The sequence below is a fragment of a genome, unplaced genomic scaffold (genome assembly GCF_019419815.1).
Source record: "Pyrus x bretschneideri cultivar Hongxiangsu unplaced genomic scaffold, Pyrus_bretschneideri_v1 Contig107, whole genome shotgun sequence".
Lineage (NCBI taxonomy): Eukaryota > Viridiplantae > Streptophyta > Magnoliopsida > Rosales > Rosaceae > Pyrus > Pyrus x bretschneideri.
In genome coordinates, this window is record NW_025999399.1 from 373,425 (window position 1) to 395,621 (window position 22,197).

Below are 22,197 nucleotides of genomic sequence, written 5' to 3' on the forward strand. Positions count from 1 at the left end.
CTAGGGTATGTTTTCAAATGTCTATTCATATTACCCGTCCCATGATGACTATCATCTATTACCAGTTTCTTACAATATTTACATTGAGCACGACTTTTACCAAACAGGAGACCTGAGTGTTTGCGTACCTAATTTGATCACTCTAGCCTTTTTCTTTGCTGGACTTATATTTGTATCTTCTGTATTTTCACTTCCATGATTTGGTTGTATTCCCATTGTAACTTCCACTGACCCTCCATCACTAAGGTTCGTAAAATCTTGCTCTATAGCATCGATTGCTTCAAGAAAGAAAAACAAAACTGTATAATCTTGTTCATACCAATTTCATACCATATCCATTTCAATTTCAATTTCACATATCCATATCCATTCAAATTCACATATCCATTTCAATTTCAATTTCAATTTCACATATCCATTTCAATTTCACCTATCTATATCCATTTCAAATTCACATATCCAATTCAATTTCAAAATCCAATTCATATATCCACAAATCATAAATCATAAATCACAATCCAATTCAACTTTCAAATTCATATATCTACAAATCACAATTCAATTCAAATTTACTTTCGAATTCACAATTCAATTAAAAATACCTTGCACTTGCATGTTGCAGCCTTGCTTAATTGCTTTGCTTGTTCCAAATCTCCAAATATGGAAAACAAATATAGACCCCACTTATTAACTTCAAGTAAATAGACCCCAAATGAAACATAGATACAAATGAACTCGCGTTGTTCACAATAAAAAAAAAAAAAGGACCTGCCTGCCAATTGCCAGTACTTGGGACAAATAATTCCATTACATTGCATCTACTACAGCAAAACAAAAATAGATATGGCGTCACTACTCTGTTGTTGCCTGCCTCACATACCACCTGAATTCTAACCTCCCTAGTCCCCTAATAACATATCCCTAATATATGTAATATATAACCTCCCCGACCCCTGATAACATATCCCAATATATATATATATATATGACATTAAATAATGAATCTCACCTTACGGCTTACAATACAACTAAATGGCATGACATAATAAAGTTAATTTACATAACTGCATCTATACTCCCAAATTCCAATGCTTGATTCTATTTCTGCCTCGTCCTTTTGTGATTTTCAAGCTAGCAAAGTCAACGCAAAGCACACTTGCTCGATCGTTGGGTTTTTCGAATGTTTGCAAACATGCCCCAACCCAGAAAATCCCCAGCCATTAGTTTTAATTTTAACGAAAACGCCAAATCACTAGTTTTTTTTTTTTCAAAAACACAGAATACCCAAAAATACAAAATTCATACCTTTAACATGTGCTTGCCTATGTGTGGTTTTCTTGTGGCTGTCAGAGTCAAGTTGAAGGAAGTGAACGGAGGAGGACGTGAGAAAGATGCGGATTAAGGAGTCGGCGAGGGAGTAAGTTTGGATTGGAGAGATCAGAGTGAATGAGAGAGAAGAAAAGGATAGCCTCCAACCTAATGCACAATGGACGACTGATTAAATCTCAACCGATCCAATAGTCACCAATTTTTTAAATTTAATTTAATATATATATATAATTATTATAACTTTTAGGGGTATAAAATTGTTAAATTAATATATATATATATATAATTATTATAGTATTTTTTTAGGGTTATAAAATTATAAAATTAATATTTTGCTTATCATGTATCGTGTTACCCACGTGTATACCCAAACTAACCCGTTATCTTAATAGATGCTTATCGGATTACCTGATTTGTTATTGTGTCGACCCAAACACCTATCAATTTCATGTCATGTCGAGTCAGGTTATCGGGTCGTGTCAAGAATTGCTAGGCCTACCTAAGGCTATGGGACGAAACAAGGTCCACAAATTGAAGGAAAAGGGTAAGGCAAAGGATGATTACGCCTTTCAACAGGAAATGGCGTCCTCATTGTGATTAATGGCGGAGCAAAATGCCTTGGCCGCTGAAGAAAGGAACCATAGGCACGAAGAATGGGAAAAACAAATTCAAGAAGAGATGGATGATAGGAACATGCAAAGGAACACTTTGGATTACACTCCAATGAGTAAGGCCTATTTTGACAGGAAAAAAAGGGAAATTAGAGCGCAATGGGAGTTGTTTACATTCGACTATAATCCTACAATGGCGGATGATGATTATAGACTTTAAATTTAAGTTGTAGTTTTTAAATTTAAGTTGTAGTTTGTAAATTTGAGTTGTTGTAATCTTTAAATTTAAATAATAAATTATGTTTGGCCTTGGCCCTTTGGCCCTCTCGGTTGGAGATGGTTTTTTTCCATAGGGCTATGTTTGGCCTATGGCCCTTTGGCCCCTTGATTGTAGATGGTAAGAAATATGGCATGTCACTGTTCATTAAAAAATTAATTTCTTGAAGGACTATAGGGCTAAAAGGAGCCCTTTGGCCCTCCTTCGGTTGGAGATGGCCTTAGTTGTCTCGTTAAGGTTTTGATAATTGAGGTAAGTAGTTTATGTAATGTGTTTTAAAATATTTTTATTTTTTGATAAATGAAAACCATGAGATTATCTTGGGTTTTGAGTTATTTCCAAATATCTATCTATTTTAAGCCAAGCATGTTGGATTTTGTGTAAATATTTTATGATGTGATATATATTGTATGTGAAATTACTTGAGATGTTCATGGAACATGAGAACTTTGGTGTTGCATTAGTTCGAGGGATAAATGTAAACTGCATAAGGGGACATTAGGGTAGGAAGGCCATTAGGGGTCACATGGTGAGTTACAATTTATGAAGGATATAATGAACACGTAAAGGGATGATGTGATACGGAATTATGTGGCTAAGCTTTGATATTATTCTCATATTTTCTAGCGTGTGTAAAACAGCATCGCTTGACTGGCATATTACATATCTACTCATTAGGTGGCAGTGGTTGTTGCTCACCCCTCACCCTTATATTTTTCAGATGAGTTATTTGGTGAGCCAAGTACTAGACGAGCTGAGGTTGTGCTTGAGGGGACATTTCACGATTTTAGTTTATTTTGTATGCCTTGTAAAGATTTTTGGAGTTATTTTTATAAAGAGATGTTTATTTTTCGTTTTATTTTTATTCTTACTTGCGCTCGAGCATGGGGTTGAATTTTCCATCGATTCCGGATCCGTGGCGTGACATAATACCCAAGCATTCAACCTTAAAGTCATGCAAGAGATATTAACAACATAACTTTCTTATTCACAACTAACTTTTACAATCCAATACATTTCCAGCTATATAACTAAAATATCTCCTTAAAGTTGATGTCACTAATTAACAAACCAAATATCACAGCTAACAACTTGTTAATTAGTGGGTGACCACTAACAAAATGACACTTGTACAACCCAGTTTCCTAATAAGGTAACTCGGGACTGGCTACAAAGAGTTAAGCAAGGAGATTAATAAAAGGAAAAATTAGGATGATTAAGTTACAGGGTTAATTTCTATAATTGAGCAACCAGATCACCACTGCCAAGGTAAAATGCATTGTATTAGACATACAAGTCTGCTTATTATTATAGGAATTAATGAGTTGGGTAAATGACGTCAAGTTGCATTGCATCAAACATTGTTACCGATAATGATTTCATACTTGATTTTATGATGTCATGACACTTAATTTAGTATTGTCAATTTACCATGGTAAGGTTATGTCCCTAATAAGCTTTTGAAGCTCACCCCTTATTGGCTATGCATGTTTATGAATTAGACGATCAAGAGGATAAGTGGAATGAAATCGGATTAGATATGCGAGGCTAAAAGTGGTGTTTAATTATTTTAGCCTTATAAAAAATTCTTGATTATTTGTATAAAAGGAATTTATTTCTCACCTCGTTTTAGTTTCTATTCTTTTTGTTTATTTTAATTTTTAGTTTACCTTTCGGATTCGACTTTTTTTACCGACTCTGAGTTGGGCACACCACAAACATAGTCCCTTGCTTCCTTAATTGTAGCAAATAGTGAGTCATAGAATCTGCCACCTTGATATTCTGAAGATCTACTTTCATTTGGAAACTAGAAGTTCGACGTACAGTAGAGAGTTGACCACTAAAGAGTTGGCCACTAAAAAGCTAACCACTAGAGTTGACTACTAGAAAGTTGATCACTTGGAAGAGGTAGTCTGTCACGTACCAAAAGGTTTCGCATTCAACAGTGACCCAGTTACTAATCAACTAGTCTTCCATCTAATGGTGATCTAGTTCCCAATCAAAGAGTCGTCTCTCAAAATAATAATAGCGAGACTGGGTCGGACAAGGATCTGCGTTAACATAAACAAATTCTCACGAAATGGAGAAGCAGCTAAGCGATATTAGTACATCAAATATCAAGGAGTAGCTACCATATATAATATGTTTGTCACTTGAAACGCTTGAAAGTTGGAAAATTTTAGCATTATTCATCAATATGTAACTCGTTACAGTCCCCAATCAGGGCCTTTTTTTTCTTCCATCAATGTTATAGTAAACGCAGCCCTTGCAACAAAGTTTACCCATGGCGCCCATGCACTTTTCAAACTAAAAAAATATACGAAAACCAAAAACTGACCAGAAAAAAGTGGAAACAATACATATACGAACTAGAAGCAGATAAATAAATCGACATTGCTACTGGTGTCTTCAAGCAGCCACGCTGTGAAGCACGACGGTCTCCACCGTGAGGCCAGGCCCAAATCCGAACAGCACACCCCATTCTAGTCCTTCTCCAGTTGTCTTCAGTCCTTTCTCGGCTGACTTCCTCCTCACCTCGTCCAAAATAAACAAGACACACGCACTCGACATGTTGCCGTAATCTGACAGCACTTGCCTTGTCGCTTCTAGTTTCTCTGGCTTCAGTGCCAACTTGGCCTCTACTTGGTCCAGAATAGCAGGGCCACCTGGGTGTGCAATCCAGAAGAGCGAGTTCCAGTCTGAAATGCCTATAGGCTTGAAGGCCTCGTTAAGGCTCTTTTCGATGCTCTTTGAAATAAGACCGGGAACGTCCTTCAGAAGGTGAAATGTAAGCCCTACTTCACGGAGATGTCCGTCGATAGCCCCATCACTGTCGGGGAGAATGGTTTGTGCTGCCGAGACCAATTCAAACAAGGGCTTCTCGACTTCGGGCACTGGGTCAGCACCAATGATGACGGCTGCTGCACCGTCGCCAAACAAGGCTTGACCCACAAGACTGTCAAGGTGGGTGTCACTAGGCCCGCGGAAGGTGACCGCGGTGATCTCAGAGCACACAACAAGAACACGTGCACCCTTGTTGTTTTCGGCCAAGTCCTTGGCCAAACGGAGAACCGTGCCTCCAGCGAAACAGCCTTGTTGGTACATCATGAGGCGCTTGACAGAGGGGCGAAGGCCCAATAGCTTGGTGAGTTGGTAGTCAGCGCCGGGCATGTCGACACCACTGGTGGTGCAAAAGACCAAGTGGGTGATTTTGGACTTGGGTTGTCCCCATTCCTTGATGGCCTTGGTGGCAGCCTCTTTGCCAAGCCTTGGGACTTCAACAACCACCATGTCCTGCCGAGCATCAAGTGAGGGTGCCATGTACTCGCACACACTTGGATTCTCCTTTAGAATTTCCTCAGTCAAGTACATGTAACGCTTCTTGATCATAGATTTGTCACCTGAAAATTTAACACATTATTCAAGATTCACTGTTTGAAAAGAAAAAAGGGGTGTGATATCCATACACCCCATTTTACTTCTCACACACTTTTTTAATTTTCGACCGTCGGATCGGATAAATTGAAGAAGATCAACGGATAGAAATTATCAAGGGGTGTGTGGAAAGTAAAATGGGGTGTGTTGATAGCACACCCCCAGAAAAAAATAATCAAGATCCAATTTTCTGCACTTTTTAGTATATTTTTTGAATGCGTGGAAAATAAATAAAATTATTAGGTTTCCCGGTAAGTTCTTTTGTGTAGGGTTGCATTTTTGCTCACCACCATCGAGTGGTGATAAATAGGATGGTGAGCAAAAATATTTCTTTTTTGCATGACAACATGGAGTTTTGTCCCTTTTTAATTGGTGGTTTCCTTTTCGAGTTACTAGGTTCTTTGTGCTACTTCTAATTTCACCAGAAAATACTATTAATTTCATTAAAGAGACTTTAATGAACAACTAGCATATGGGTACACATGTGTGAGAAATTTTTTATTTTTGTTTTTGAAATAGAAGGAGAGAGAGAGAGAGAGAGAGAGAGAGAGAGAGAGAGAGGAAGAGAGTGATAGAGAATGTGGGAGTGGGAAGTTTTTTTTTTTTTTTTTTATTATTATTATTAGAGATATGTTTGGATTAGATGTAGGTGAGGCTTTGAAAAAAAAAATGCAAAATTTGGTTGTGTGAAATTACATGTCTGCCTCATATTTCTTATTCATGTTTTGTTTTAATTAGAGAGTTAAACTGGTAATTTCATAGGATTTTAGTTGACAATGAGTGTTTTATTAATTAGTGGAGATAATATAAGCATACCTTTTGAAAAATAAATAATTTAAGAGAGAACTACTAAAGAATACAATATCTAAATTACTTAATAATAAAATCTTCTTTGTTAATTAAAATAGGATGAAGAGACAATTTGGTCTTATATTACAAATAAAATCGTGGCCACTAATGTAAATTTGCCCAAACCAAATTTTGCTATTTTTTTTTCTTCATTCACCCACATGTCATTATAATATATTTTTAATTTTTAATTTAAAAAAATAAAAAATTTAAACATCTTCCTCGTTTTCTCCCACTCTCTCTTTCACATTTCTCTCAAACTTCTCTCTTTCATATATTGTTTATACTTTTTAAATTTTTTATATTTATACACACCTAGTGTGTGGTACTTCATCTAATAACAATTAAAATTTAAAATTTAAGCCAACTGCGATCACAAATATTAAGTTTTCTAAGGGAGAAAAAAAGCATTCGCTTTCAAAATATTGTAAAAAATTTCTGTTTAAGAAAATTCATGTATTGTGTTTTGTACTTTTTTTTTAATCAGAACAGTGTTTTGTGCTTATATTAACACAGTTGCCATGAGCATTAGTTTCAAATTTTTTTTCTGTGTGGCTATATTCGTAGTTCTTCATTATATACAAATACAATGATATCATGAATAAACGTTAAGCTATATCCTATGCAAGATAAAGAGAGAATGTTTATCAAACAAAGTACATAGCGAAAGCATATATAGCAAATATGAACAAATCAAATAATTATTCAAAGAGAAATAAGAACAAAAAAAATATGGTACATACACATGCGCTGGAATTTTTCTTTGAGCTCAGCCTTGTGCTCACTGTTGGTGATACGAAAGTAATAGTCGGGGTATGTAGCTTGGTCCACACAATTGGGAGGAGTTGCTGTCCCAATGGCGAATACCGTGGCCGGACCCTCAGCCCGTTGAGCCTTGCGAACTTCCTCGACGGTCACCATTTTTGTCGGGTTGTCAAGAAAGATCGAAGAGAGACTAAGGAGCTAGTTGTGGTGAGGAGTTACAGATGTTGCAAATTGCAATGGTAAGTAAGATAGCCGGGAAGGGTGTGACAAAATGTTAAGAGAAGTTGTTATATTTATATAACACGTAAAGGAGGAGAGGGTAGTTGAGGATCACGTGCCTGACCAATTCATTATTAGAAACCCTCAACCACATTAGAGGTAGGGGGCTTGCTGGCACGTGCATTTTGTGTGGTGTGCATTGCCTACAAACTTCTGCATGATTTGGAATGTGTCTGTTCTCTCGTCTTACCTACCAGACAAAGGGCAGGAAAAAATTCACTTCTTTCCTTTGAAATTTAATTTTTTGTACCTTCAACGGAGGGCGATGATAAATGGGTGGTGCATGTATGCTGGAAACTCAACACCAACGGATTGTATTTTTCTCTCGTGTTGTTTTTCTATAGGACGGATACAATTCGTTTTGAAAAAAGAGTGTCACCAATAATTTGGAAGTGGGAAATGTACGTAATAACAATTTTGGGGTGGTACCGTACGTGATGGGCACAGTGACACACAATAGTTAATTAGTTGGATGACTCAAATTAGAAGGATAAAAATATTTATGGTTACTCAAAATTAAATCCTGAAGATCACATTAAAACTCTATTCGTTAGCTATATTTAGTTGACATTTCTTAGTACTAGCAAATTACTCATCCAAACATAACTATACGTAGATGCGATGAGATTGAAAAAAATTACCTCGTACGTCCAAACTGGACCATCATCTAACCAAACTGGATGGATGAGTATATATAATTAGCTCGCCCTCGTTTGCCCGCTAGCTAAAAGCAAAATTTTACAAGATTATGATCATAATCCGAGTATGCATGGGTTGGAGGACATTTGCATATATAAATGATAAATCATGGACTATGTATATCGATCTCATTGAATTTGAGACCGGACAGGACATGCGCTAGCTACTTCATAAATTACTTATCATTTTTACCAACAACTCTATCTGGTAGCAAAAATTTGTCGTCATTAGTCTTGACAAATTTGTACTTACAAAACAATTAACACCTTTGATCAACGACCAAAGCCTCACACACCCACAATACGGAAGGGAGGGGGTGGCAGACTCATGAGAGCTGTTAATACGTGTAACTAAGGTGTGAGATTATAGAGTTGGAGATGACTTTGTTTGTAAGTTACCAAAAGGTGTGTGTACGATAAGGAATGTAGCTCAACAATCCTAATATAGATACTTTGGGATTGCATGATAAGGTTGAGTTCAATTAGGACTAATGTTATGGGAAGTCACCTAATTGACACACCATTGCATAAGGTATAAATATAGGGTCCTTGCAGTCTTAATTGGTACAGAATAAAAGCCTCACGCCCTAGAGTACCAAGACATTGCATTTTGAGATTGACGAATTGCAGAAGACACCTATATTGTGCTCTAGTCAACATGGTTTCTTCAGGTTAGTGGTTATCTGGGTTTAGTGAATCGGTTATGAATTAATCTAATATCACATTAGCATCGGAACTTTCACATACGATTTAACCCTATGACGAAACAATTTTCTTTGACTGAAGATTATGGATGATGACATTGACAAGTTATCTGGGAATTCATGCATCGAGCATATATCAACTTAAGCTGTTTGTGTTCATATGCATGTCTTCAAAAACTTGGCCATCGGTACTTGCGCTAAATTTTGGAATATAAATATTGATCATCTAAAGATTAGCCGTTGTTTATATCTTAAACTCTAGGTGGCACAATGCTTTGTTTAACCCCAGAATGTCCACCGTTGGGTTCCAAGTCACAAAGGCTTGCAGCCATGCTTCAAGATAGGTATATTCATGGAAAAAGCAATGACGTCGTGATAAAGAAAATGGTTCATAAATTTCAGCATTCAAAAATGTTGAAATTGTGATATATGGATATTGGACTAAAGTTTAATCTCTTTGCAAATTGTGGTTATGGATATCGGACTAAAGTTTAATCTCTTTGCAAATTGTGGTTTTTAAAGGTGTTAGTCCAAGCTCCATGAACCTCAATACCATTGAGCCACTTACTGGAATGAATTGTAAGAAGTGGAAGCAAGACCTTGAGATTTTGAGTATTTTGGAGGTCAAGATGGAATATTTTGAGGAAGATTACTTCTGAGGATTTGTAGGGGACATCTTCATCTTTCAAAAGAGACCTTTTGGGACCAAATTAGAGTTGATTTGATTGGTCAAAAGTGTGATTTTCTGAGAACTCCGAATTCTAGTTCAAATAGGAAACCTTTTATTTTCTGTTTTATCATTTAATTATGTTTCCTAGTTTTGTTCTAAGACCTTTCCAAGGTAGGGTTTTATTTTCTAGTAGTATAAATAAGACTTTTTAGCCATTAGAAAAAGAGGAGGGGGGGAATGTACGTGGAGAATTTAGCTTGGCTTTGACGCTTTGTATTTTGAAGGTGTTTTCTATCCTTTTTCTATTTCAATAAATTCCTTTTGTTTTATGGTTGCTAGTAGCTAATTTTCGTTTGCTAGGGCGATGCTTTGAGCCTTAGCATGAATATGTAGTTTTTATTTAATTGCTTATGATATTATGCATGCATGCATGCTTTGAATTATTAATCATTGTGCTTTAAACTATCTCTATATCTTAATGCTTAGCTAACATTATGATGTTTAGATAAGTAATCGGATGCAATTCGATCGGAATACCACCGGGGAATTGCGTATTGCTTCTTGTGATTGATAGTTGTAATTTCACCTAGGCGAATGCCACGTCTTAGGGGTTGCATGGTGATGCGAGATTTACTTGACACTCAAATTAAACCCTCGTTTGACAATTGTAGTAGAATGGATAAGTGAGGGATCGTTCTAAACCGGGGATTAGGAGGGCTTGTTAACCACTTGGATTTGACTTCAAAAACGTAAAAACAATATGAAACACTATACTAAACTCGAAGAATGCAAAACTAAAAGTAAGAAAGATTAAAACTAAAACTTAAACAAAATTAAGGGGGATTGGATTTGAACGAAAATTGAAATAAACAAAATGCAAAAATGGACAGATTGTAAACAAGTGTTGTGAAACAAGATGGTTGGTGAATTAGCTAGAGGTTCTTTCTCCACACATGATATTTATGCATATGAATCAATTTCCAGTTATTCTTTCATTGAATTATGAACGACAATGCCCCAAATTAACCGTGACATCACTAGTTAATCCTCAGATTTTCCTTATATTATTGGATTGGATGGCATCATTCGACAACCCAAAACATTCTCAAAAGTTCCCTACATGTCATCATAATAGAGATACAATCGAAGATCATTAAGAAAAATGAAAACCATAAGCATTGACAAAGCATTTGCAACTATGACATCATGTTACTCATGCTAAGAATTAAACTTAACGCGATCGTGACAAGCGACCTTCACTACTTTCAAGTATAAGTTAGTAACGATTATGTGAAACCTTCTTAAACTTTAGCCACATATTCATGCATGCTAATTAAGTGTCGACCCTCAATCAACAAACACAAATAAGTTAATCATCAAATAGTTAAGCCAATTGCATTCACGAATCAAGAGTTCATAACCGGAATTCATCAATTCATATTACATAAATAATCATGGTATTGAAATCACCCCTAGCCAAAAAGGGTTTAGTTCCTCATAACTTTGAAATCAAAGAAACACCTAAACATTCCAACAACTCAATCTTGAATTGTATGAACGTTTAGGCACTCTTCTCTTCCATTCCTCATATTACAAAACAAAGAGAATTGAATTTAAACATTGAAATCAAAGAAACGCGTAAACATTCCAACAACTCAAACGTGAATTGTATGAACGTTTAGGCCCTCTTATCTTCCTCTTTATTGTGGCACAAGGACTAAGGGATGTTGTTGGTGTGTTGAATGGATTGGGGGATTATGGAAATGGATGAGGAGTGGTGGAGAAAATGGTGCAGAAAATGGAGAGACACTCATGGCTAAGGAAGAAAATGGAAGTGTTTGTGGTGTGTTGTGTTGTGAATGAGATGAGATGGTCCATGAATGAATGAATGCAAGGGTATTTATAGGAGTAGTGGAGGGAACATGACAGCTAGGAGGTGGGTGGAAATGTGGCTGCAAGGTGAGTGAATGATTATGAGTGAATGCATGTGATAGTGGCTGATTTGGAAAGCTGAAATTGTGATGGGAAAGCCACGGCAAAGGGAGGAATTTCTATGGCTGCATGTTTGGGTTTGTTTAAAGGGTGCATGTGGGTGAATATTAAGTTGGAAATGCATGTGCAATTGCATGTGTGTGTGCTGGAAATGGGATGGTAGCCACGGCAAAGGGTTAATGGTGCTGCAAATGCATGTGAATGCAGCTAGAATTGCATGTGAAAGGCACGGCATAGGGATGAAATGAATGATTAAATGTGCATGGCTGGAATGATGAAGAATAAAGGGTGCATGTGGGTTGAAAATGGCTGGAACAAAGGGAGAATAATGATGAAGAAAAGCTGGAAATGTTTAGGGAATGTGCACGGCACAAGGTGAATGAGTGATGGGTTGAATGTGTTGGCAAGGCTTGTGGAATTGTGTGAAGTGTGTGTGAATTAAAGAATGAATGGTGGTGTAATGATGAAGAATAAAGGGTGCATGTGGGGTGGAATTGAATGAATGCAAAGTGAATGAATAATGAAATGGGAAAGCATGACCAAGGTGGAAATGCATGTGAAATGTTGGAAAGGAATTGGGAATATGAGTAGGCCACGGCATGGAGTGTTTGTTTGATGATGATGCATGTGATGGATGGAAACAAAGGGGGAAACATGGCACAAGGGTGCTTGAGTGAATGATTGAATGTGCATGTGGATTTAAAGAATGAGTGGTGGTGTAATGTTGAAGTGAATGCATGTGGAATTGCAAGGAGTGCACGGCATGGATGGTGTTTTGTGCATGTGGTTGAATTGGTGGTGAATGTGCATGATAAAGAATGGATTGGGTTGCAATGGTGTGTAATTGGGCTAGGGTTTAAGTGCATGAAATGGACCCAAATTGCTCCCCCTTGCATGGCAAGGAATGGTGTTTGTGTTAAGCCCATGGCAATGTGATTGTAATTGGGTTAGGGCCATTGTTTTGTGTCCTCAAGTGCATACAAGGCCTTCAATTTCATCCAACACTTGGGCTCCAAGAATAAGCTATCCATCCTTAGCCCAATAGTGCTCCAAAAAGGCCCCAAAACACTCCACAATGCATCCTTTCGTCAAACACGTCTTATAATCCTGAAAACACACAAAAGAAGCATAAAGAACTAAAATAACTAAAGAAACATAACATAAATGTACGAGAACAAGCTAAGTAAGTCGCCTAAATATGCTCCTATCACATGGTTTTTCAAAGGGTTTTCACAAAGCATAATGAGTCGTGCATGTTTATATTTGATCTGTATCCCACAAACGAATTGCATGTTTGATATACATTCTAGCTTGAATACCACGAGTAGAATATGCATTAGGAAAACCTAACCTTCAAAATTGTATGGGTAATTCATAAGTAATTGATAAATCTACATAGGATTGTCAAGGGGAAAGCAGAACCCTAGGCTATTACAATTTGGTTTTCAAAACTTTTTCCTTTGTTTTCTTTACTTTGCTAATTTCTTTATTCATTTTAATTAAATTCGTTTTTATTATTTTTAAATTCAAAATCAACTTTTTCCAATCCTTGTTTTTAAATAATTAACTAAGAATTTGGTTTTGCATAAATTATTCATTCAATCCCTGCGGAAAATGACCTTGCTTGAGCTGTTTATACTACAACTTCCTTGTTCTCTTGCAAGTATTTTTACGTGTTTTTATCTCTACCTTTACAGGTGATAAAATCCCTATCAACATTCAAGGTAATCATATAAGTAAATGAATCACATTGGATAGTAGACATTAATAAACTATCAAACCAAACCATGTGGTTAAGAGTATTGTATTAGAGAAAGATTGTATTGTATTGGCATCCTAAACTGAATAGGTTCTCCACCTCTTCTGATTAGGTTAGGTAGCCATGACATACTGCTAGGTGTCACTCATGGTTTGTGGAAGCCCCAAAGGTGTATAATCACTAAAGGGAGAATTGAAAGTAAGTTTCAATTCACAATCGATTTGAAGAGTTCTAATCGCCCATTGTCTCGCTAATAGGAACCTAATGGATCGCACACCGTGTAAGGTAATGATTGAAGGATATAACGAAGATGAGTAAGGAAAATTAAATAGTTTAATTGTATATGGCAAGGATTAATTAAAAGTTAATTAATCTAGAATGAAAGGTTCGTTTTAGGCCTTAAGTTAGTTTTGGGTTTCGGGACACAAAAGGGTTTTGGTCCACAAAGCACATAAGGCTTAAGTTGTGTGATAACTAAAACAAAATGGGCAATTAACCCACTAAAAATAGGGAGGCCGGCCATGCTTAGAGAGGGAGTGGGTTTTGAGCTTATTACAAGTTTGCCACTCCAATGAAGGTAGGTATAAATATGACTTTATAGCCTTTTCTTCATTAGGGTTTTCTTAGGGAAATTGGAGAGGACAAAAGCTCTCCTTTTTCTCTCTAGGAGGCAGGCCACCTGGGGGAATTTACTATCATCTTATTCTTCCTTTTGTTGGAAGTATGCCCACAAAGCCACTCATTTGATGTAATAGTTTTTTGGAATACTTATTGTGTTAAACTTTTATATGTTTAATAGAGGGCAAAGCTTATTGTTAATCACTATTTATAGTATCTTGTGTTTAAGCAATAAGGGAATCCAAAAGTTTTGTGTATTTGTATTTTGGCCCAAAAGTTTGTGTTTTTGCAAAATGGCCCAAATAAAATGAGAACAAAAATTGTTTTGTCTCTTTAATGAGAATTGGATTTTCATTATAATTAGTTCCATTTAAATCAATTCTATGGATCCAAAAACCAATTGTTTAAAGTTGCTTTCTTAGTTAATTTGATTGATTAAGAAAAAGGATGATTATGAACCAAAGGCCTCGATAATTGAGCTATGTGATTGGCCGATTTACATTATGAATGCTTGGGTTTTAAGTAATGTAGATTTGAATGTAATTTGATTAATTCAAGTTGTTGTATTGGGCATAAGTCCTTCAATTTGTTGTAAAGGGCATAAGCCCATTATTTGTGTTGTAAAAGGGCATAAGCCCCTCTTATTATTTCATGTATTCCTCTTTGTTTATATGTATGCAAATTGGAATAGTTGGGTCCAACGCCCAATAGGAAATAACGGTTTAATTGGATTAAACGCGTAACTAAAATCAACAACTATCTACCTTAAACCCAAGGTCCAACACAAGGCTCGTGATTGGATCAAATCAAACGGTTCATAATCATCCTAAAACCTAATATGACTATATAGTCCATATGAGGATGCAATGCGTTCGTTAGTAGTTCCATATAGTCTCGCTTGTTTCAAACGAAACAGTGGGAGTATTATATGCTACTAAATCATATTAACTTGGACCAATAGTTATGATAGGACCATGTTCTTTTAATATGATTAAAATGTTTTTGATGTAGCCCAAAACTACTCCCTCAACAAACGAATATTAAGTTGATAAATGAGAGATGTTTTGAACATTTCTTCGTAGGCCTTCCACCGTGGTGGGCTCCAATCGTTTGTGACTTGTACACCGGCTTCACCCTATCATGGGGGAGTACAAAGTGCATGCTTGCACTCAGGAGGAGTCCATAAACATATGATGAGGTAAGTGTAGGCAACGAGGATAGCCAACATCGTATCATCGTGAGGTTATTCTTGAACCCCTACATGAACTAAGCATGGTGGGAATAACTTAACTAAGTGCAATAGTGCCAACATCGTATCATCGTGAGGCAACATTCTCTAGAGGCCAAACAAGATGGGTAATTACAAACGTTGTAAATGAGTAAAGCGTTATTCTCTCATCATTATTTTTGCTAACCAACATCGTATCATCGTGAGGTGGGCTTGGTAATGGTGAGTCTCCCATACCCCGCTAAGAGTTCAATATAACTCTCGAATTCCATTGAGGGATGTGGAGTTTGCCAAAAATAGTGGGTGGTACTATTTGATTCAAGACCCAATCAAGTAGTTAATCAACAATCTAATACGATTTCTGTTATGTTATGTAGTTAACGACATGCCTAAAATACTACCCACCATTATACTTGACAAAATGGCCCAAGACTTTTTCCTTGCATATCTCTCGGATGATTTCACTAAGTTTATTGTAAACTATAAAGTGAATAGATTCGATCATACTTTTAACGAGATGATTGACATGTGCTGTAAATTTGAAAAAGGTTTCAAAAAGGACAGTGGGAGTGAGAATGCAAAAACAAGGAAAAGGTTACGTAAGAAGAAGGCAAAGAAATCCAAAGGAACATGCTTTCATTGTGGAAAGGATGAACGTTGGAAGAAGAAATACAGGGCGCGCATTGCGAGCCTTATGACACGAACTTTTGAAGAGACTATTTCGGTCATAGAAAGTGCTTTTACAGTGACCTCCAATTCCTGGATATTTGATTCAGGCGCTAGTCAACATATCTGTAATACGATGCAGGGACTAGTAGGGAGCAAGACACTACGCAATGGGGAGATGGTTGTGCGAGTTGGGAACGGCGCTAAAATCTCTGCAAAAGCAATAGGCACCTACATGCTTAACCTACCCTCTGGGGAAGTCCTGGAACTTAAAAATTGTTTATATTTTCCTTCATGTATAAAGAATTTGATTTCTATCTCTAAGCTTTTACGAGATGGGCACTCAGTATTGTTTGACAAAATGAGTTGCACTTTATACTTGAACGGTCGTATTATCTCTCATGGTAATATGATAGAGGGACTTTTTCACCTAGAGACGAATAGTGGGATGCACTGTATTGAAAGCGGGAATACCTCAAAACCCAAAAGGGCTAGAGAAGAAGTTAACCAAGAAAGGATGTGGCATCTTAAACTTGGACATGTGAACCTTGAAAAGATTCGCAAGATGTCGAAAGACGGATATGTCCACCCATTAGGTAATGACCAGATGGGCACTTGTGAATGCTGTTTGAAAGGGAAGATGACCAAATCTCCATTCACTGGGAAAGGAGAGCGTGCCACTGAAATTCTAGGGTTAATCCACACTGACGTATGTGGACCTATGTCTACTACGTCGAGAGGAGGTTTCTCCTACTATATCACATTCACCGACGATCACTCTCGGTTTGGCTATGTGTATCTTATGAAGTACAAGTCAGAATCCTTTGAAAGGTTCAAAGAATTCAAGAATGAAGTTGAGAAGCAAACTGGGAAACAGATAAAAATCCTAAGATCAGATCGAGGGGGTGAATATCTGAGTAGTGAATTCCTAGATTATCTCAAAGAGTGTGGAATAAAATCACAGTGGACTCCACCGGGAACTCCACAACTTAATGGAGTTTCTGAAAGGAGAAATCGAACCTTGATGAACATGGTTCGTTCTATGATGAGTTCCACTGATCTGCCAGTAACATTCTGGGGATACGCTCTATATACAGCAGCTTACTTGCTTAATAGAGTACCTTCCAAATCAGTTTCACAAACGCCCTATGAGATATGGCATGGAAGAAAGCCAAGTCTTAATCACATTAAGATTTGGGGTTGTGAAGCATATGTCAAGAAGCTTGAAGCTACTAAGCTTGAAGCGAGATCAGAAAGGTGCTATTTTGTGGGATATCCTAGAGAAACTATGAGATATGAGTTCTACCATCCTGACGACCAGAAAGTCTTTGTCGCCAGAACTGCTAAGTTTCTAGAGGACGAATTTGTTCTCAAAGAAACTATAAGTAAAACGATGGAAATTAATGAGATTAATGAAGAACCACAAACAAGCACTCGACAAGTTGACAACCCTGTTCCTGAACCCCTAGCTCCACGTAGATCTGAACGGGTCAATAAGCCACCTAGGAGGTATGGCTTAGACAATGACTTTGCGGAATTGCACCTTCTAGGTGACAATGACACAAAGGAGGACCCTAGAGACTACAATGAAGCAATGTCCGACATTGATTCAAAGAGATGGCATGAGGCCATGTGATGCGTGATTTATGCGCACACAAATTAAACCCTCTTTTTATCAATTGTAGTAAGTACGTAAGTAGGGATCGTTCTGGACCGGGGATTAGGAGGGATTGTTAACCTCTTGGATTTGACTCAAAAACGTAAAAACACAATATAAAACACTATACTAGATTCAAAGAATGTAACACTCAAAATAAGATAGATTAAGACTAAGACTAAACAAAGTATGGGGGGGAATTGAGTTCGGACGAAATTAAACTAAAATGGATAGATTGCAAAGAAAACAAATTGTAAATACGGATTTGACGAAAATGAATGGATGGGAAGCTAGCTAAGGGGTTCATCTCCACACATGTTATACTTGCATACAAAACGATTTCTAATTGCTTTTCAATAAACCATGAATTCTCAACGCCCCGGGTTAATTAGGTCCGCTTAAATTAACCGTCAAGTTTTCCTTAAGTTAATGAATTGGATGATTGCATACGACAACCCAAAGCATTCCTCACAAGTTCCCTACATGAATTGCATAATAGAGATACAAGCAAGAATCATTAAGCAACATGAAAACTATAAGTGTTGACGAGGCATTCGTTACTATGATTGCATGAAACTTATGCCAAGAATTTGTTTAACGCGATTGTTTATAAGCAACCTCCACTACTTGTGAATATAAGTTCATAACTATTACGTGAAACTCACTTATATTCTAGCGTCATATTCATGCATGAAAATTAAGTGTTCATTCTCAATAAACATACATAAGTAGGTTATCAATCAAACAGTTAAACAAATTGGATTCACAACTTATGAAATGTAATTAGAAGTAATCAAATCATATTGCAAGCATAAACATATATTTCGAATCACCCCCTAGCTAAGGGGGGTTTAGTTCCTCATACTTACAAAACAAAGAGAATTGAAATTAAACATTGAAATCAAAGAAACACCTAAACATTCCAACAACTCAAACTTGAATTGTATGAACGTTTAGGCCCTCTTCTCTTCCTCTTCGTTGTGGCAGAAGGTCTAAGGAGATGTTTAGGGCTTTAGGTGTATGTGGAATGGAGTGGGGAATGATTGGAGTGGCTGCAATGGAGGAGAAGAAATGGTGCAGAAATGGAAGGTGATGCACGGCACAAGGTTGTGTTTGTGTTGTGTGTTGTGTTGTGAATGGAATTAGATGATGTGAATGAATGGGAATGCAAGGGTTTTTATAGGGAGAGAATGGGTGAGAATGGCTGTTTGTTTAAGCATGCAAGTGGCTAGTTAATGATGGAAAAACAGCTAGGAAAGCATATGAAAGCTGGAATTGCATGTGAAGGTGTGTGTATGTGCTGGAAATGCATTGAAAGCCCACGGCAAGGATGTTCTCTTGCTTATTTTCTGTCTACATGATGAAAGGTTAATGAATAATGCATGTAGGTGGCTGCAATGATGAATAATGAGAGCTGGAAATAAAAGGGAAAGCTGGAAAGGCATGTGAAGATGCTGAAAATGCAAAGAATGCCCACGGCAAGGATGTTTTGGTGTTGTGTAAATGCATGTGAATGCATGGCATTTGAAATGATTGTTTGTTGGAAATGAATGATTAAATGTGCATGGCTGGAATGATGAAGAATAAAGGGTGCATGTGGGTTGGAAGTGATGAAGGAAATGCATGTGAAGGGTTTGGGAATGCACGGCAAAGATGGGTTGATTGATTTAGTGTGCATGTGGCTGTTTTATGAAGGGAATGCTAGGTTGGAAAGCATGTGCAATGGCTGGAAATGAGTGTGTTTTGGACGACACAAGGGTGGAAAATGAATGTGTGGCTGCATGGTTAAATGATTAAAGGAAATGCATGAGTGATAACTAGATATGTTGATGAATGCATGTGTTGAATTGGTGGGAACAAAGGGGGAAACAAGGCATAAGGGTGCTTGAGTGAATGATTGAATGTGCATGTGGATTAATGAATGAATGGTGGTGTAATGATGAAGTGTGATGGTTGAAAATGGCAAGGGAAGGCACGTCACAATGTTGTTTTGGTTCTTGAAATGCATGTGAATGCATGTGAGTGCAATATGAAAAGAATGACTAATTAATGTATGTAGGGTGCAGCTAGGTTGGAAAGGTGTGGATTGTGGCTGCAATTTAGGGAAAGGAACTAGGTTTAATGCATAAATAAAAGGGCAAAGTGGCTGCAATGATGAACACAAGCTGGAATTGATGTGGAAGGCACGACATGGATGGTTTCTTGATGGTTTTGGGTTTGTGATGCATTGTTTGATTGGGCTAAAGGTTTTGCATGGCTCAAAGGTTTATTTGATTGGGCTAGGCCCTTTGTTTTATGTCCCAAAAAGCATACAAGGCCTTCAAATTCGTCCATCCTCTTGGCTCCATGGATAAGCTATCCAATCCATGCCCAAAAATGCTCCAAATAGCCTCAAAATGCACTTTCTTGCTTCCTAAGCCCTTAGAACCTGAAAACACACAAAAGAAGCATAAAGGACTAAAATAACGAGAGAAACATAACGTAAATGCACGAGAACAAGCCATTTAAGTCGCATGAATATGCTCCTATCAAACTCCCCCACACTTATCTTTTGCTAGTCCTCGAGCAAAACAGAAAAACAAAACAAAACCTAAACCTTCCAACAATCGTCTTTAGGGATTTCCAATGCACATGACATGTTAAAAATCATCATTCCCACAGATTTTAGTCATCTTCACACTTAAGTACATTCTTAATCATAGTCACCACATACTATTTCACAATTAAGCATTTAAAACCATGTTTTGAATGTAGTAACATGCCTTAGAGAATTTGCTCAATTCCTCACAAGATATGCACTCAATTTTTACTCAGATTTTCTGACTACACACCCTACACTAAGTATATGTGAGAAGATTGATGTAAACATGAAACCGAACACTCACATATATGTATCACAAAGAACGCAATTTCTGGAGTTAATAAGCATGTTTAGATATGATCTCATGAATGGAACGCTACTACTTAGACGTGAGAACCAGTGACACCATATGCTCATACCAAGTTCAAACTCCACAAATTGAAACACATAACACTCAAGATTGAAGTCACGGGTTGTAATGGGGTTCTGATAGGAGCATATTCATGCGACTTAATTAGCTTGTTCTCGTGCATTTATGTTGTGTTTACTTAGTTGTTTTAGTGTTTAAGGCCACTTTTGTGTATTTTCAGATTATAAGGCCAAAGTGTGCAAGAAGATGCAAATTGGAGTCTTTTGGAGCGAAAGAGGAATGAATGAGTTGAAGACTTGAAGAAACGACGAAATCCTACTCCAACGATGAATTCTTACCAAAACGAGGAATCCTACTCAAACAAGGTTTCCTATTTTAGGAAAGTTAACCCTAAGTTTCCCGTTTTGGTAACCTTTCCTAAACTTAAACGTCCGTATTTTCTAGCCACTTTGACGGCCTTATAGGCACTTTAGGACACAAAACCAAGGCCCTAGCCCTATTTCCCTTCCTAGCCGCACCTTTATATTTATGTTTTAATTTCCTATTTTCGTAAGCCATTCAATCCATTCATTCCCATTATTCTTTTCCCTAGCCGCCATGATCCCATAATTTTCCTTGTAGCCGCATATCATTCCATAAACCTAGCCGTGGCATATTTATCCTAATATCTCATTCATCCCATTTTTAATCAGCCACCATCCATTCTTTTTCCTTTTTAGCCGCATGCACCCATTATTCATTACATAAGCCGTGCATTTTCCACCCTAAGCTAATCAGCCGCATAATTGATTCAGCCACCATAATTTCCCATTAATCCGTGCCTTTTCCCATTATCAAAATCTGCCCTAAGCCACCATAACATTGGATGCTCTCCATAATTCCCATTAAAGCCGTGACCTCCAGGCCCCCTTTAATTCCCATAACAGCCGCAGGAATTTTTCCACGCAATCTGCAGCCTCCATTCCCTTCCCCTTTAATCTAACCATCCATTCACACTAATCAGCACTTTTTCACACCAAAAAACTACCCTAGCCGTCCCCCTTCACCATTCTACACATTCACACATTTTTTCAAAGAGCCGCTCCCTCCATTCCACACCATTCTCACCCTAATTCTTATTATTTTTATATCAAGCCGCAGTCACCAAAACCAAAAGGGACCGTGCCTTTCATCCATCCAGCCGCAGCATCCATTCCCCAAAAAAACTGTCCAGCCGCAGCCACCTCCATTTTTCCCCCACCTGCCGCAGCCTTTCTCCATACTTTCCACCACCATACAAACCTTCACACACCACCCCTAAATCAGAAAATCACCCAAAAACACAATAAACCTTCTCTGCCGCAGCAAGAAGAAAGGAGGAAGAGGACTTAGACGCGCAGAAATTCAAGTGGAGTCGTTGGGCGTTCTAGGTGTAATCCATCCTTTGTTCTTTATGTTTAAATTCAATTTTATTTTTCTTGTTGTGAACATGAGAGGCTAAATCCCCCTAGTTAGCTAGGGGGTGATTCGAAACCATGTTTATGCTTGCAATATGAATTGATTACTTTTGGTTGGAATTTCATAAGTTGTGGATTCAATTCGTTCATCTATTTGATTGATAACTTATTTGTGTATGTTGATTGAGAGTGCACGCTTAATTTTCATGCATGAATATGATGCTAGATTATGAGGGAGTTTCACCTAATAGTTACAATCTTATAATCACAAGT

At 37.4% G+C, this 22,197-nt stretch overlaps 1 protein-coding gene across 1 annotated transcript; it reads right to left on the minus strand.

Moving 5' to 3' along the window:
* Positions 1-4,386: 4,386 nt before the first annotated feature.
* LOC103945020 (chalcone synthase) lies at positions 4,387-7,528 on the minus strand. Its single transcript, XM_009355526.3, has 2 exons — positions 7,245-7,528; positions 4,387-5,618 (listed from the first exon to the last, which is right to left on the minus strand). The coding sequence occupies exons 1-2, from the start codon at positions 7,420-7,422 to the stop codon at positions 4,627-4,629; spliced, it is 1,170 nt and encodes a 389-aa protein (XP_009353801.1). The 5' UTR covers positions 7,423-7,528; the 3' UTR covers positions 4,387-4,626.
* Between the last annotated feature and the right edge of the window lie 14,669 nt (positions 7,529-22,197).

What these genes read in the sequence shown, in the direction of transcription:
- LOC103945020 (XM_009355526.3), bottom strand. Translation starts at nt 7,422, where the DNA reads ATGGTGACCGTCGAGGAAGTTCGCAAGGCTCAACGGGCTGAGGGTCCG. An exon ending in AGAAAAATTCCAGCGCATGT is followed by an intron (nt 5,619 to 7,244) that starts GTATGTACCATA and finishes TTAAATTTTCAG; the next exon opens with GTGACAAATCTATGATCAAG.